This window comes from Lynx rufus, unplaced genomic scaffold (genome assembly GCF_022079265.1).
Source record: "Lynx rufus isolate CCGP_SWC_20201006 ecotype Redwood Valley unplaced genomic scaffold, mLynRuf1.p SCAF_1, whole genome shotgun sequence".
NCBI lineage: Eukaryota > Metazoa > Chordata > Mammalia > Carnivora > Felidae > Lynx > Lynx rufus.
This window is the reverse complement of record NW_025814823.1, coordinates 11,418,043-11,436,350: the sequence shown is the minus strand read 5'-3', so window position 1 is coordinate 11,436,350 and position 18,308 is coordinate 11,418,043. Positions and strand designations below refer to the sequence as shown.

General features: G+C 42.8%; 1 protein-coding gene across 3 annotated transcripts in view; it reads right to left on the bottom strand.

The window, feature by feature from the left end:
• The window catches only part of FRY (FRY microtubule binding protein), a 263,906-nt gene that overhangs the window by 22,536 nt on the left and 223,062 nt on the right, over positions 1 to 18,308 (bottom strand). For all 3 annotated transcript variants that reach the window (XM_047078564.1, XM_047078572.1, XM_047078581.1), the window contains exons 52-57: positions 12,380 to 12,580; positions 11,666 to 11,827; positions 8,797 to 8,963; positions 7,112 to 7,301; positions 1,718 to 1,867; positions 476 to 574 (exon numbers count right to left, since the gene is read on the bottom strand). In XM_047078564.1, the coding sequence (XP_046934520.1) occupies positions 476 to 574; positions 1,718 to 1,867; positions 7,112 to 7,301; positions 8,797 to 8,963; positions 11,666 to 11,827; positions 12,380 to 12,580 (969 nt within the window). The remainder of the gene's footprint in view (positions 1 to 475; positions 575 to 1,717; positions 1,868 to 7,111; positions 7,302 to 8,796; positions 8,964 to 11,665; positions 11,828 to 12,379; positions 12,581 to 18,308) is intronic.

Here is an 18,308-nt window from a genome sequence, read left to right as displayed (position 1 = left end):
GTGAAGGAAAGAGTAAAGAGCTGGAGTCGAGGCTAAGAGAAGCAATGGAGTCAGGGAGAGACAGCTACCAAGAGCAGTTAAGAGGAGGGGAGAGCAGAGATCTATCCCAGTGAGTTTCAGGAGAGGCAAACACTGGGAGGAAGTCATTAGCAATTTTACATCTCTGAGAAAAGTTAATCACATTGACAAGGAGACATCGAGCAGATACCCATGTTTCCGTTTCCAAGTAGGGAAATTATGGAGCTAAAATGAAAGCTGATAATTTCTCTTTTGTAGTGTCATTTTTGTATAATACATACTGTTAACAGTTCTACCAGTATTAAATTGGAATTGTAGTCTTCCTAACAGAGGAATGGATGACGTTTTCTTCTCCCAAAGAGCCTGTCCTATATTAATCACAACACCTTCCCAGGGCCCATAAGTGGGTTCATTTGATTTTAACTGAAAGCATATGCACAGAGACACAAAAGCTTACCGAGAGAGTGGCCTCTTTTCTGTTGTTGTAGGTGTCCAAATATTCTTGCAGTTCTAAAACACTGAACTTGAGCTTGTCCAGAAGTCCACAAGAAAGGAGCTGAAGGCAGGAAAATAATTTGTATTAAAACAACTAGAGAGATAACTAGACACAGGCATGGCTACACAGATACAAAAGAGAAATACATTTAGAAATAATGTAAAGTAGGGACCAGTGGGTCCATTTTTAGTAAGCTGTGCAATGTGTAATTCTGTTCCACTATCAGCTGCAATTGTAATTGAATACTGGCTCACTAATGCAAATCTCCTACAAAAATATCCGGTTTTCTCCATATCAGTATAGACACTCAAGCCTTACACTCAAGCTTCTGTAGGAGCCCACATTAAGATGTACTCATTTGATGCACAAACTCTGATATCTTCGTCCAGTAATACTCCAAGTAGTGGGAAGACACATCTCCAAATAGACTTTTGAACTGATTTTATAGTTAATCTTTGCTTTAAATCAGTTAAGATAGAATGATTTCTCCTATTGTATTCCGACCACCGAGTCCTTGGAAAGACTAATTCTTCAGAGACTTTTGAAATCAAAGCACATCCTCATTGGTTCTAAACCTTATTAGTTCATTACTCAGCATATAAGACATTTGTGTGAGATGCATGGAGGATATACAGAAAGGTGACACACACCCCAAAGAGCTCACCACTCATGCAGGCTTAGACTTATATGTAAAGTCATGATTTAGCAGTCAGCCAGAGGATGCTTTACTTAACCCTCAACTTCATCACTTGCAGTTTGGGCTGGATGAATCCCTCCAGGGGGCAATCTCTCTCCACTTGACACTTGGGAATAAGGAAAATGAGGACATGTTGCCTCTGGAGACCCATCTGGCTGGACAACTTGGCATTGTGGGGATGGGCTAGGTCAGCTCTGGGGGTTAGCTCATCACGTTCACAGCGGTCAAATCCAGAGACACTGGAGACAGGTGCCAAGGACACGGAGGGAGCACCGACGTGGATTTTTCTCCCAATTCCTTGAAATGGCTTGGCCTTGGCTGGCAATGTAGAGTCATTACCATGCAGACTCCGGCCTTTGGGGGTCGTGTCACAACATGGTGCTGCTCACAAACACTGAGTGTCTTTCAAACAAACCACAACACTAGCATGCCTCCTGTATGTTTCACACCCTAAGCTGGGCCCGCCGGGCCCGCCATTTGCCACCACAGCAGGACTGGGTACTCACAGTCTCAGCGTCCACAAAGAGTGTAGGGCATTCAGAGCAGGAGGTGAGCATCTGAGAAGAGCTGACAAACTTGGACCCGATTCCCCGCAGATTGTCTCCAAGGTAACTGGCAGCATCACAGGTTAGGAAGCAGAACCTTTTCTGAATATTCTGAAAGGCAAAACAATGACCATTTATAAAAGCCGAGTTTTAACTTATATACCAGCAAAAAACTACTTTTAAATCTTTATGAAAACGTCAAATGAGCATAGGTCCTCAGGTAGAGGCGGGGGAGATGGGGAGTAGAGTGAGTGTTGGTCTCAAGTCAAGTAGGTGATCACCCAGCGTGGGCAAAGTTTCTTCTTAAAGTGTTTCCGAGAGGGTGATGTTTACATAATCTTTTAAATAAATTGCGCTTTTCTTTTTGCTGATGGTCAGAGCTGGTCAGCAGTTTGAGTCCACCTCGCTTGTCTGTCAGATCAGCGAGAAGTTCCTGAGGTTACATCAACGTGCGCAAGACAGAAAGGGCCATGCGATTTAACCCTTTCCTGTTCCCCGAGATCACAGCCTCTTGAGAGAGAGCACCAAAACAGTGCCATTTGAACCTCTGGCAAATGAAAGTAAATGCTACATGGGTCCGGAATAGTATCTCCCTCTGAGGGTGTGTCTGGCAAGATGTCCATAACCGTGTCTTATAGGGTTGCATACACTGGCTCATTAACCCTCACAATCAGGCGAGGAAGTCCAGGTTAAGACACGACTTGCCTAAGGTCATGCAGCCAGTAAGTGACAGAGGAAGGGTGAGCCTGACCCCAGCGCTCACATCCCTTCCACAAATCTATGATGCTTCCTAGGAGGTAGGTCCTCCTGTACAGCCTGAGGCACAACTGGAATCAGGAAGAATCTGATTCACTGTGCCTGTGTCGGTGACAAAATGGGAACATTGTTTAGCCCCCAAACTTCCAACACACAGTATCTTTAACAAAAAGAACACAATGTTGAACCAAAAATTAACTTCAGTCCTAGGTACTGGCTTTCAAACTCAAAGAGATGTCATGCCTTTTGAGTTGTGGAATCTAGTCCGGGAGAAATCCTCTCTGCCCTGTTGTGAGCAAAGTAGAATGTCCCTACAACAACAGCAGGCTGGTTCTTTATGATTTACATTAGAAAAGTGCCAACCATGCTGCATATTCATTATTTTTTATTTAACATATATGAGAACCTTGGTATAATGTGTAGCATACATATTTGACTTAGTTTTATGTGCAGTTAGAAAAACTAAAAAACCCGACTAAACGTCAGAGCAGAGACGAAGGACAAGTGCCACGTGTAGCATCACACATCTAGTTGAATGGCAGAGCTGGGAGTAGGACTCAGGTCCCCAAAGGGCTTGGGGTTCTTTCCATTTTACCTAAGGATAAGGTGAGGTCTGTGAACCTGTCAGGGAGCTTTAGAGCCTCTTATAAAGGCAGGTGGTATTTAGGGGATAGACAGTCGTGTCCTCGCCTAACTTCCATATAAACACATTGTATAATTTGGTGGCACTGTGTGACACAATGACGACATTAACACAGGAGCGGCAGGAAGGATGTATAGTGACTGAGACACTTGGGAAGATGTCCACGCTGGACCATTAGAAATCAATTCCTTGTTTTTAAAACCAAATTATTTTGGCAATTACCTCCTCTCTATCCCCTCCCAAATCCAACTAAATACAGGGAAATGTGGCCTTCAGACTCATAGGAAAATGCTGGAAAAGAATAAACAGACATGGTGAGGACTGGCCAACAGCTTCGTAGATGGCATGTCCAAAATGTATTTCATTCCCAGCGTATTTTATTTAATACCTGTTGTGTTATTAGTATTGTTCTCAATCACATAGCATTTGATGATAGTTGAGAAAGTTCTTAAGGCTAAATGTATATCAAAAACTCAAAAAAGAGGTACACATTTGTATGACTATTATTGCAGATAAGGTCCATAGGGATTTACCTAATGCATGGATGGAAAAATAAAGTCCAAACCTCAAAGTGCCCCTCAAGCCAAGGGCCCACCCCACCTCCCAGCTCGTGTTTCAACCTTCTGGTCTACTGGCATGAAATCAGAAACCATCTGTTTAAGATTTCCACTAAAAAAAGATTCCTATTCATGCTTCTTACATTTACTGAGCACCTATTGTGTGTTAGCAATGGTGCCAGCTGCTGGGAAATCAAAATCAGACACCATTACTCGCCCACTCTGTGGGAGACAGACAATAAGGAATTCTGATAGAATGTGACAAGCGTGACAGATGTAACCACGATGTGCTCGGGACCCCAGGTGATGGGGAGGGAGAAAGAAGGAAGGGAAGGCTTCATTTGCTGAAGCGAGCTCCAATCAGGGGTCTGCATGTAACTGAGAGTACAGTAGAGGGCCAAGAGGAAATGGCCTTGCTGGGCAGCGGGAAAAGTATTGTTTGTGACTAGGAAATGGGGCATAAATAGCTAGTGACTATAATGAGAAAAAATGACTACAACAGCCAAACATAAATTATTACCCAGTAACCATTATTTTAAAACAGACTTTAGAACAATATAAAAAATAAACTACTTTGCTTCTAAATCCTTAACAAGTAAATTTACCTCAAATGGTAACTTTCTCATAGTTTGTGTTAGAATTTCAATCAGCTCAGTGTTAGAGTGTTTCTGGAATTCCTATCTCTCAGCAGCCTGTTTTTTCTGTCTTAAGCCTAACAGCCCCTCCAGCTCCCGGTTAATCTCAGACACAACCCTCGTTTTGTCCAGGCAGCTTTCTAAAAGATTTCACTAAAAGGAAACTGAAAACTGGGGAGAGAGCAGCACAATAACACTCAAAATGAGAAAGTGTAGCTGTTAGTACTATTGGTATGTAATTCTCCAAAAATGGGTCATAAGAAGGGCCACCAGGCTCAAAAACAGACTTTACTTTTTATACTAATTAAATAGTGGCTTCCTGAATTTGAAATCTTTGAGGCAGATGGTCCTTTGTTTTTAAAATTTATTTTTAAGTTAATTTTATTTTATTTTTTAAATATAATTTATTGTCAAATTGTCTAACATACGGTGTGTAAAGTGTGCTCTGGGTTTTTGGGATGGATTCCCATGGTTCCTCGCTTACATACCTCACCCAGTGCTCATCCCAACAAGTGCCCTCCTCAATGCCCAGCACCCATTCTTCTCCTCTCCCCCATCAACCCTCAGTTTGTTCTCTTTTTTTAAATTCTATTTATTTATTTATTTATTTATTTATTTATTCTCTGTGTTTAAGAGTCTCTTATGGTTTTCCTCCCTCCCTCTCTTTTTGTAACTATTTTTTCCCCTTCCCTTCCCCCCCCCATGGTCTTCTGTTAAGTTTCTCAAGATCCACATAAGAGTGAAAACACATGGTATCTGTCCTTCTCTGACTGACTTATTTCACTCAGCATCATACCTTCCAGTTCCATCCACGTTGCTGCAAATGGCAGGATTTCATTCTTTCTCATTGCCACGTAGTATTCCATTGTATGTATAAACCACATGGATAAAGAAGATGTGGTTCATTTTGCACTTTTAATAGAATTCCTTATTTTCCTGCCTTTCCCTTCTGCCATGGCTCTTCCTGAAGGTGATTAGTGGGCCCATCCCTCAGTCCAGCCAAGTGACTGTCCTTCTTTCATGATCTACTCTATAGAGCTCAACCTATAAGACAGTGTAAGAGGGTTCTACCTTGTCTGGCTGGTCACTCCCCCATTACTCACGTCTACCGAAAGTTGGAACTACTACGTAAGTCCCTTTTCACATTTCCCCTGCATTATTAGTGGCAATTCTGCTTTGTGAGTGATCAAATACAAGTTTAGAAAAAATGCTGAAAGAAAGGCATTTTCATTAGTGGAAAATAGGAGCTCTAAAGAAAGTAAAAAGAAGCAGGGAGAAATACACCCATAATCTCATCACCCTAAGTAAACTACAGTGAAATGCTAGTGTATAATCTTCACTATTTTCTAGACATTAAAAAAATAGTACCCCCCCTCAGAAATAAAGCTTAAAAAAATTAAAAAAAGGGGGGCACCTGGGGGGCTCAGTCGGTTAAATGTCCAAGTAGGGCACAGGTCATGACCTCATGGTTCGTGAGTTCAAGCCCCGTGACGGGCTCTGTGCTGACAGCTCAGAGCCTGGAGCCTGCTTCGGATTCTGTGTCTCCCTCTCTCTCTGTTCCTCCCCCACTCATGCTCTGTCTATCTGTCTGTCTCTCTCTCTCAGAAATAAAGCTTAAAAAAATTAAAAAAAATACTACCATACATACTGGCTTTTTAAAACTAGTTTTCTCCTACACTGTATGGTAACCATACAAATCTTCACCCATAGCCTCATCTTCATGGCTAAGCATTACTTCCAGCCATGCCATTTTCCCAGACAGGATCAGCCTCAAATACAGCACACAGGGCTAGTTAATTCCAGCGATGACGGCAGACCTTCGGGGTTGCTTCAAAACAGGCCATCTTTCTCTTCTATTGATGCCCCTCCCACCTCCACCAATCGTTTGATGAAATTTAGAGAGCAAAAGTTCAGAGCAAGATGCACAGAGGAACCGACAGGTATTTGCACACCAACAGACAGGCAGGCATAAAAATAAACCTTCGATCACCCATCAGAAGTCAAGTTCCCTCCACCTCTTTGGTTCAGATGTTGTAAGTCTGTTTGGGGATAATAGCTGAAATCTGAAGGTGTCCACACAGAGGCTGCTACGTTGAGTTGTGTGCAAGATGCCACAGGTGCCTGGCGGAGGGATAGAGATCCAGCCTGCCCTCTGCTGGCCACACCCTGTGCTGCAATGCTCTGGAGGAAGGGACATCCGTTTCCAATTTGCACAAAGACACCATCTGGACTCGCCAGGCTGTGGCTCACCCAGGAGACGCAAAGTATGACCGTTCATGTGTCCAGAAGCATCTATGAGGAGAAGCAAGTGTTCATAGCTACGGCTGACATGTTTAAGGAATTCATGCCGGGAAAGAGATAAAACACAAGAAAAAGATAAACATGAACAGTAAAGAAAAAAGAGAGGTACAGAAGGGGTCTAAGAAGAGTGCAGGATAGGCTCGGCAGATGATACCACTCGCTGGTTCTGACATCATGTCACGGTTGCCTGGGATCACGACATCAAGACAAGCCAGCATGGCAAAAGCGAACAGGACAGCGTGTGGACTCAATCATTTGGGGGCAAGGCCTTTGCGATACCAGTTTAAGAAGGTTGAGCAGATTACGGTTAAACAGAAGAAAGGCTGAAGTCACAGGCAACTGGGGGGTATCTGGAGGAGAAAATAATGCAAACCCAGAATGAAACAAGCACCCCTTCTGAAACCGGAAGCTAGCTGGCTCCCCTAAGAGACCTAGTCGTCTGAACTGCTAGTGAGGACCGTACCTTAAACAAGGAGGAGAACACATGAAATGTATACACAGCACAGGAGCCATCTGAGTCGCACATGAGCTGGTTGATGTGGCTGCGCCAGGCTTCCTCTGCATCGTCACAGGCCGCGGGCTGAAACGCAGCAAGGATGGCCGAGAAGAAGGGCGAGGGAGGGGGAGAGACCCCCCTGTCACCTTCTCCAAAGCTGCGAAAGATGAAAACAACCTGGTCAAGGAGTGACGTCCTCATCCTTCACCGGGCTGTGTAAATTCTAACCCTGTCAGCTGTTCTGTCCCCTCCTCCCTTTGAGGTTGCTGTAGGGACTCAGCTCTCCTTCACAGCCCTTCAACGTTCTCTTCTGCTTGGAGGAAAGAGACCTTTCCTCTCTAGAATTTCTATGATTTCTCCCTTTCTGACCTCCTTTTTTTTTTTTTTTAAGTTTTCTACACATTTATTTATTGAGAGAGAGCGAGTGAGCGAGAGAGCCAGAGAGAGTGCAAGTGTGCATGAGGGATGAGGGGCAGAGAGAGAGAGAGAGAGAGAGAATCCCAAGCAGGCTCCATGCTGTCAGCACAGAGCCCAATGCGGGGCTCCATCTCATGAAACATGAGATCATGACCTGACCTGAAATCGAGAGCCAGATGCTTAACCGACTGAGACAACTAGGCTCCTCCCCCTGACCTCTTGGAGCCTCCAGCAACTGTCCCTCCCAGTGGCCATTCCCCAGACACATAAACACTACTTTCCATGCTTTGGCACTTTTGATCCTTTTCATTTTCCATTATGAACCATTATAACAAACATTTTGAACCTTTTAACTTTTCCTTTGTGGGGGAGAGTATTAACGGCTGCACATGCATGAATGCCCAGGAGGAGAGGGAGAAGGGACAAAGGGAAAATTCAAGAAGAGAAACGCAGGGTGAGAGAGGCCGAGAGGGACGAGGAAAGGGAAGATAATAAACACAAGTGAAAGGTCAGATTCTCCTGTGGGTATTATCACCATCAGCTTGCCTTTCAAAGACCAGATACTGCTCACCATAACAGAAGGTCTCTGTCCAGCCGTATCCAAACCTGTTTTGTTCTTGTCCACATTCAGAAGAGAGATTTTAGGATTCTGACTTTCTTTTCCAGAAGCCAATCTGTAGCCTTTATCACTTGTTATTTATTCTAGATGCTGCATTAGTGTTTTATCTATTCCTCTCTATTTTTGTCCATTCGTGTTCTCTGACTACAGCTCACTAGTCTCAGAAACATCAGTGACTAGGCTGAAAGCCACCCACTTAAAAAAGAGTAGGTATTTAACTTATAAAGAGCTTCTTGTTCTTGTCTTTAAACTCGAAATGGAAAGAACTCCTCATTTCCAAGGCTTGCCAGTCTTGCTTATCTTCAAAGCGTGCAAAACCCGGACCATGTCCCCAGACCCCTTTTTGGCTTTTGAGTTACGCCATGGCTTTATGTTACTCTGTGTTATTCTACGTTACTCAATGGCTTTATGAGTCCCTGTGCATGAGTACCCTTTTCAGTTCCACACTCGGGTGCACGGCTCTGACCAGCCGAGAGCCCTCTGAGCCAGAAGTCAATTTGGACTCCTCATTAGGAAGTCCCAGCAGTGCCCACGTGACCTCACTTGAGATACAGTGAATACAAGGCAAAGTGCCAGGTACACCATCACCGCTCGTTTCCACCAGGGGCTTCTTTACCTTGCGAGAGTAAACTGGTCCAGTGCTCGATTGCCCTTTTCTTCTGCCTCAGTCATATCCAGGCTAAAGCTACCACTGCATTCGAAAGTTGCCGGGAGTTCATTAACAGAACTGGAAAGATCGTCCTCGTGCACAGCGGTGTCCTCCTCCTCCTGGACAGCTTCAGCCTGGAAGAAGAAAAAGAGGGAAGGATCCCCCCACCATGTGAGAATATATTTGGGAAAATCTATTCCACTGAAGGAAAAAATAAAAGTGACAAATCCTGAGAGTGATAGAAACTGGGGGCACTTATTTCCCAGCTACAATACAGTGAGTTTCTACAACTGGACTCGGGCATTCTCTGGACTACTGTTAATTCTTTACCTTCTTTTCATTCTTGTCCGCAACAGTTTGCAAGGAGGTTCTCAGTAGATGGCCACATTTGACCCGTAATTACGGGGGATATAAATGCTAAATACAGAGACCCCTCACATTTTATAGACAACTCATGTGTGGGAAAGGGACTTGCCTGACATCAAGGAGATAATCAGAGCGATCGGACTTGCTCTTTGCACTGTACAACCCTCACCTTCCAAAGCAAGCCTATCCAGAGGGAATTCTCTGATACAGAATTCCTTTACCTATGGCAACTGGAATTTAGAATCACCAGGGACCAGTAGAGTAAATGCTCAAGAAATACCTGCAGGGTGCATGAGTGATCCATAGTTGTTCACTGAGCCTGCCCCGTTCACAGGTCTTTCCATACTGGAAATCCTCTAAGACCCATTTACATACATGCTGTGCTCTTAGGGATACCCCCTGGAGACAACGGATGGAAGAGGCTCCTCTCACCCCGCTGTCAAATGTAGACTGAGCAGCGAAATGAAAGGGCTCTAGGTCAGGCAGAACTGGGATCAATGAGGGGCAGGAGAGAGACAGAGCAAGTAGAATGGAAAAAGAGGCTGGGTTTGAATGTGGGCCAGGGGGAGTCAGCCGGAGAACTGACTGTTCTTTATGAGAGGAAGGAAGGCAACTGGGTTACAGACCAGAAGAGGAAAAGAAGGCATCACACGCACACAGTTCAGTGAGTCATTTTCTTAAAAAACAAAACAAAACAAAACAAAACAAAGCAAGGCGAAAGAGAAATATATATGAATTAGAGCATTATCACAGGTTGCTATCCGGCCACCCAGTTAGTATTCTGACTCTAGGATTAATAGGGAAATTAAGAGGAGTGTTTAAAGATATGGTAGGGAAACAAGATATCTCATGTCTTTGAAGGAATTGCTCATAAATGCAGAGTTTCAGAGGCTTATCCATATCTGCTTTTTCCTGCTTTTTAAAAACTACGGCGGTGCCAACGAGACTGACTGCTGGTGACTGGTCTGGGTTATGAGTGCACATAAACTTAATCTATTAGGGGAGGGCTGAATTCTTACAAAAATCTCCTTTCTTTTCTTTTTCTAACATCACGGCTGTATTACACCCTGCAGAAACCCAGCTCGTGGGGGAAAACAGAGACAGCCTTTCAGAAATTAGACTTAACTTTTCCTTGACAGAATTAGATGATTTCTATGTGAGTCCATAAATATATTACCACTTAGGTAGTGCTTTCTAGGAGAAATCTATGTAATTTAGCATTCAGACTAGAAAAAATGGAGAAAATGACTATTCCAGGACTGAGGAATAACAAACACTAATAACTTCACATTTATTTTGGGGTGTCCTTTTCATGAAATTTATTAATCTTAGGATTCTGGAATTTTAATCTCAGACACGTTTCCTTTCTGGGCCTTTTTTTGGCTAAAAAAGGACTCCACTGACTCTAAGAATTTGACTATACCCCTTTGGCAGTCAGGCTCTCTTGGAAATCATTCTTTAATCTTCAATTATTTTTAAGTGATTGCGATTTGGGTGGTTGTCCTTGGTTTGAAGGACATAGATTTCCCTCGGTCTCAATCTATTTTAAGTCCACTATAAAAGAACATACAACAGCCAGCATTATAGTTTCTCCCACTAGAAGTATCAGAAAGAATATACTTTTATATATCTTAAAAATTGTTTTTATAGTTTTCTCTTTCAAACTTGTACTGCCAAACTCAGGAGAAGGAAGTTTTCTCTTAACAGCAGTAGGAAGTTATTTTGGTATTTCCAGTATAAGAGAATAAAATTCTATACTGACGGGCATAAATGTGGGCACTTATGTGAACCCAGTGTGGGAGTGGGTAGTTTTATGGTGATGATATTATAGGGAAATTTGATAAAATCAACTTTAAATGGAATGTACATTGTTAGCTTTTTAAAGACCTGACCTTTTAAATAAGAAAACTGTATCCGTTACTTACTTGTCTCCTCAGTCTGGCTAGGACGGTTTTGTGCAAATCTGGCATAATATTGTGATCAACACTGAAAATTCCAATAGTATGCCAAAAGGCCAGAATGGAATCAATGCACAGATTGTATAGCTGGTTCCTACATAGGAAAAAATTTCCCCAAATACATGCATACGCCCACTCCTCACTTAGCATATTGTTTTATAAAAGTCATGACAAAGAACAGCAGTTTCCAAGTCACAGCCATCTCAGACATATGCCGATTTGTTTTGCCATTAATCAGCAGTGTTCCTGCTGTATGGGAAATGCCAAGTGTTCCGTCTGAAAAGGACCTCAGATTGAATCCCTTTCAGCCAACAAGAAGGTGGCTGCTCATTTGCGAGAGGGAAACCGCTTCAAAACAGAGGCTCAGGTGCGCAAACTCAAGTATTTCAGAAAAGCAAGAAAGAAAAAGATAAAGGCAGTCTCTCCACTTATAGCCCCCCAAGATTTCTCAGCAATTTGCAGGTACTTTTTCTTTAAGTAAATTGCCATCATAATTGCCCAAATCTCTTCACCTTGGAGCCCTCAGAGATCTGCAGGTTATTCATGTCAGACAGAGCCGCGTCAAAGCTAGCCATTCTGGTGCTAAAGGAATGAGGGTCGGCAGGGGTCATGTCACAGGCCGCGGCGAGCGATTCCAGGGGATTCGTCTCCTCGGAAGGGGAACGAGTCATGATCTGTTGAGAAAGCGGAGCCGGTAAAACACAGAGTGAAGTTTCTCTAAAAGCTCGAATTATTCTCTGCGTAAGAGTACAAACCACTGCCCGAGCCGGTTGTTGGCTGACGGGTATCATTTAGCGTACGTATTTCGCTACCGTTAGAACTGACACACGGCAGCTGGCAGAGCAAACGATGGCCCAGAACTGGAAAACATGAACACTCGTATCTGCAGATAACCACATCCAAACGTCTCACTGTTAGACTGCCTAAGACTTCAGATATCTCAGGAATTTTTAAAAAGGTTCCAGCCTCATAAAAGTTATTTGAGGAAAGTCCAGGCCTGAACAGACTCGATGCCATCGAGGGCTTATAACAAATGCCCCAGTAGTTGTGTCTGTTGGCAACCTAGAGGCAAGAGGCACGTTACAATCGGTTGGACGCCACCCGACGTTTCGGATTTGGGTTTAGCAGCGGTGGAAAGTTTCTTTAGCAGCGACTGGAAACCATGCTTACTGCCTCAGTTACGAACATAGTCTCCCGTCTCCTATGGTGGGAAGGTTTCTACTTACTAGGTCTGAGTGCTCCAGGATCTGGCTGGTTGTGAGGTCCTCCTCTTCGGAGGACTCGTCAGAATCCTCACGGTTCATTTTGTTGAGGCTGGGAGACCTTCCTGCAAGTGGGTTCTCCTCCAGAAGCTGCCTGTCACACTTGTCCAAGCTATCCAGAGAACGCCTGCGCACTCCCCAGTTGAAATTGTCCATACTCTCACCCTGAAATCATACCAGCAGCTGGTTTTTATGCCAGGATCTTCCTGCACTTAACACCTTCACACATCCAGTTAAGTCATAATCATAGCTTAGAAACAAATGTTTTCATGACGAACTCTCAAGCTCTCGTCTACCTTGGTAGCAACCAATTTGTTCACATGATGTGGAAGGTAGTGAAAGCATACTGTTTTCACCTAGATGCGTATTAACTCGCAGGGAGAAGCACTGCACGCTTCTCCATGGCGTGGCGGGTAGTATTATATTTTTTAAACTGTGACTTTGGTAAACCCTATAATGACCTGCGTTCCCAAAAAGCTGTAAGAAAGAGACCATTAATATTAAAACAATCTCCAAAGAGGTGTGCCCCCCTCCCCGGCCCGTTTAGTACTATTTTCAGAAGGAGGAAAAGTAGGAGCTATGCTGTAGCACATTCCACATCCCTTGGGTATTAAGTAGAAGAGCATTCATTAGGTAAACATTCCAGCCTGTTCCTGCTACAGCGGTTTTTGCAGATCAAATGCAGAGTTAAAAGAACATCTGAGAGCAGCTGGGCGAAGTCTGACGGATCATGCACTACGCAGAGGCCAGAGCAGTGTGGCTTGACTTTTGCTTTAGGCTCATCTTTAAGTAATTGTCCCAACGTGGAAATGAGTTGCTTTCCTGAAATGACTGACTTGGTCCCAAGCACTATCGCTGACTTGTACCTTTTAATTTACTGACAACCGTGCTAAGTGGCAATCCAAGTGTTCAAGCTTCTAGTTGTATCTCAGACTTGCTCTGCTACCCATCTGATATTAAGTATCTTTGTCCACACAAAATCTTTTGCTAGAAAGGAACTGGGGTTTTATTTTTCTCTGTGTTAAAACAGGAATAAAGCAAGGGAAATAGTACGCAGCCCCCTGATAAGCGAGTTTTAACCTACACGAACAGGGAATCTAAACAAAATCTAGCCCAGAATCCTTTCATTTATTGGTCATGTGAAACACTGTCTGATGGGTCACTGAAATAAAACAACTTTTTCCGGTGAGAGCTCAGTGACTAGCGTAACCGTATAATATGAGAGAGGCAAATCACTGTTAAAATTAGGATCATTAAATTTACTAATCTTCCTCTGGTTTAAGGATCGATTTCTCCTGGATCTGAATGAAGCACACCTTGCCATTCTCATAGGTCTCTCACAGAACAGACAGTTAGCTTTTCCAAAGTTGGTTTTGGCTATTCATGGTGGAAGGCAACAGGTAATGATCCTGAGCACATTCTGGATATGATACAAAAATTATTATCATCGTTGATCCCCATGCGTGATGTTTATGATTGTTCTTAGGACCGTCTGATTATAAAAAGGAGACGTTGAATATGATTTCCATATTCTGTACCTATATCTGCTGTCTTATCTGTATCTATACCTTTATCTGTATCTGCTGTGATAAACTGTCACCAAGTAATTTTTTTTTCCTAGTGGAAAAGGTTAACTGTTGTGCTGGGATTTTAAAATAGCTGTTTCAGTGAAAAAATGAAATAAAAAATGTGGCGAGGCAAGAATACGGGAGAGAAAAAGAAATCGCAATGTATGAAGAAGTTAAAAAGATTGAAAGAATAAGAGTACAGAGAAAAAAGACTGCAGATTACTGGGCAAAATACACAAAATATGAATAGAAAACATAAATCCTAGCACCGATTCTTGTGCATCCAATCAGTGGATCGGCTGGATGAACTATCTTGGATGACAATTCTGGAAGTCTCCGGCACTGAGCCCGAGACAGAACCATGAGCTTGCAGAGAAACATGGACGCCCAGGGGCAGGGAATGCTACACCGGGCAAGGATGATGGCTCATACTGATATAACTGCACCTCTGGTGAAGACCCGGCTGGATCAGGCATGAGAAGTGGGGTTGTAAGGGAAGGCTTCTGTCTCAGGAAGAATAGTGGGATGTCTTTCCGGAGGATACGATAGCTCTCCATTAGAGGGAACGGTGTTGAAACTGTTACTGCGGTGGAGGCTGAAGAACTGAGATGCAAGAGTGCTATTACCTAGCTCAAGTGTGTGTGGTGATTAAAAGTCAACCCACAAGGTCAAAACAGTGTCTTACTGATTATGTCAGATTTTTCTATGTGTGAGAAAATTTAGGAGATGGCTAATTATTCAAGACAATCTGCGTATGTCAGCTATCAAACTTAACCACTCAGGATTTGTACTGAGATAAGTACTAGTGACTGAACATTCTAGAAATGTTGGAAACACTATTCTTTGAAATAATTTTTTTCCACACTAGAACTCTGTCAGGTAAGAATTATTGGTGAAGGGACATAAGTGCACTGTGGTCAAAATATATTTGCCCAGATATGCCTACTCAGAGTAAGTCTGACATGGCAATGGATAGTAGGGTGACACAAGTCAGTATGCCCAGGACGGTCCTGGCTTATGCCTGTTTCCTGGGTGCAATTATTATTAGGACCCCCTTTTGAGAAATGGTTCTCATCTGGATGAAACTTTATACAGTTGCCATACAAAGACAGCTCCTAATTCCTGGAAAATAAGCAGATCTGCTTGGAAGTGTTCGTGGTATACTGTCGGATGCCGCTTGTTGACTTCACCTTTAATTAGAGAAGGTAACTACACAACGAATTCCGTTGTGCGGCTGCCTTCTCAGGCATCATAAGATTTCCATGGATCCTACTTAAACCTCACTTTCTCTCAAGAGATATAACTATGCAACTTCCAGACTAGATTTTAAAATTGTCTTGTATTTATAGTTTGGAAACTATTCCCATCCTGGAGCCACAAAGAAAAACACTTTTTGTCTCACGCACACCTCAATGTAAATATGCGCGCAGATAGGCATACGTACGCTAGAAGGGAGGAAGAAAAGCAATTATGTTGTTATAAATCTGCGACGATGCAAAACATCTACTTAGCGGATCTGAATGAAACATAGCATCATCTTACCTGCAGTTCCTTCGTAGCGGATTGAATGGACAGAAAAACAAATAAGAGGTCTATTTAAAACGATAATATTAAAGATACTCAAGTGCATTTATCTTAGTTTTAACACAACAGCAACAAACAGTGCCAACGATATATACTTCATTTGATGCAACTTAAAAAAAAAAAAGGTAAAGATATACAAACCCCCAAAGAGAAATCAGTACCAAGCACCAGCAATTCCAATCCTCTTAGGGGCGGAAGATGTATCTGGGGTAACAAATCATAAATACGATTTCTGAAATAGCTTGTCACTTCAGTGACTGACACCTTGTGCTCCTCAACGCCCTTTTTTTGGTGGGGTGGGGGGAGGAATGCTTAAATTTTTCTTTGTGAGCAAATTGTTCAGTGTTGTGGGGAAATGAATGAGGCTCATCAACTGGGAGAAAAAAAGATGGCATCACCTGATCCATCTCACGAGGCTAGTGTGTCATCATGGTGTGTTCGCTGCTAATGTACAATTAATAGCAAGGACACGGCACCTTCTAAAGATTCTAAAAATTTCAAAGGCAAACCGTTACAGATAGGAGTCAGTAAATTCTGAGACTATTTAATGAAAAGGGACAGATCTAAAAAAAGTTGTTTTTTTTTTTTTTTTTTTTGATCATTGTGTTTTGCTCTAGATGCCAGATATGCTTGGCTTTCTCAGATGAGGATATGCTGGAATTATTCACCAATGACAGTACAAAGGAATGCCTACTATGTGCCTGACACTGTGCTAGAAGCTTCCCAGAGGTTCTTACCTAATCCTCACATCAACTCGGCAGGCTATTATCATACCCACTTAATAGCTGAGGAAGCCAAGAGCTAAGTCAGGGGCAGAGGTGAAATTCAAAGTTGGACTTGCCTGACCCTAAAGCTCGAGCATTTTTACTGTACTACCCTGTAGGCTTGCTAGAATCCCTTATTATAATCTTATTGAGAAGTAGCAAAATATTCTCAGATGGTTTAATTTATTTGGATGAAATACATACTTTCACACTCTTAAGTTTCTTTTTTTTTTTTTAAGTTTTATTCATTTATTTTGAGAGAAAGAGTGTGTGCGAGTGGGAGAGGAGCAGAGAGAGAATCCCAAGCAGGCTCCACACTCAGCATGGAGCCCAAGGCGGGGCTCGAGCTCATGAATGGTGAGATCATGATCTGAGCCCAAATCAAGAGTCGGACGCTTAACTGACTGAGCCACCCAGGAGCCCCCACGTTCTCAAGTTTCTTATAAAATCTTAATTATATAAGAGTAAATGATCACTATGATTTTGTAGTTCTTGTTTGCTAGAATAACAGAATACTAGAAGTCAGATGTAGCATTCATTATTAACTGTCCCCCAAAGCATTAGTATAATATTTATTTTCAAGTGAGTGGCACCTCATATTTTCCTTCCTTTATTTTGACAGAAATTAAATTTGTTCAGAAACTGTGTCTGATTCCTCCACTTGATGTTACTCCTGCCAGGTCACGTCCCATAAGACATTTTTTTTTTTTTTAATTTTGGCTGAGACTGGAAAATGATGCCTCTCTTGCTTCATCAAAATTTCCCTCCTTACTTTAACTTCCAGAGTGAAGAGGGTGCCTAAGCGTGAATTCTAGGCCAAGAACAAAAATTAGGTCAGTGGTCCAGATCAGGGAGCTCATCTTCGGACATCCCATATAGCTTTGGCTCAGAGACGTTTGAAAGTATTCTAAACAGTTGTATTTTGGCTTAGACTTTTTAAAACAATCCTCACCACATTTAGTGATTGATTTCTTTATCACTTATTTATTAAAAAATTTTTTTAATGTTTATTTATTTTTGAGAGAGAGACACAGAGTATGAGCAGGGGAGGGGCAGAGAGAGAGAGAGAGAGAGAGAGAGAGAGAGAGAGAGAGAGACAGAATCTGAAGCAGGTTCCAGGCTCTAAGCTGTCAGCACAGAGCCCGATGCAGGGCTTGAACTCACGAGCTGTGAGATCATGACCTGAGCCGAAGTTAGACTTAGCTTAGCTGACTGAGCCACCCAGGCGCCCCTCTTTATCACTTATTAAGGTTAACAGTCAAAAAACTCTGCAGTACTTTTTAGTGGTTCTAGGATAATTCAAGGTGAAAAGCTGACACTTGCTTTAAAGGTGTTTTACAGCTAGCGTCTTTATATTCTTTAATACTGGGTAGGCTAAACTTGTTTTCTACAGAAAAGAAGAGGTAGAGAAAACATTCTTCATCCTGGGGACAGAATTCTCCCCAGACATCCAGGGTAGGCCTTGGCCGGGAGGAACAAAAGCGGAGAGCTCCTTGGCCTTACCTCAACATAAGAGGATTGGTCCACAGTCCCATCCTTTTAGGGAAGGTAGGCAGCTACCGGAAGTACCGTTTCCCACAAGTTTCTAGTTGAGTCAGGAGATGCATACCAGTCACGGGATAGGTTAAACTTTGAATTTGGGCCTCCATTGTAACTGTAAGACTGGCAGAAAGCCCTTTCTTTGTCTGGGAAAGACAGTGCATTTAGCTGAATGTGAGCCTCAGGATGTGAAGTAACACCAGGAGCCGGCTCCTTATCAGGCATTTTTAGGTAGCCAGTCTCCCTTTGGTCAGTTTTGTTTTCCTCCATGGGGCGGAGACTTTCCCCAGCTGGAACGTGCCTCTAAGCTACTGAAATGAGAGGGTCACAATGATGCCCCTCCTTCCAATCCCAGTTTTCAAACACATGATTCATAACTGAAAGCATCCTATCACCATAATTATCATTCAAATCCACAAATCTGCATTGGCCGGTTGA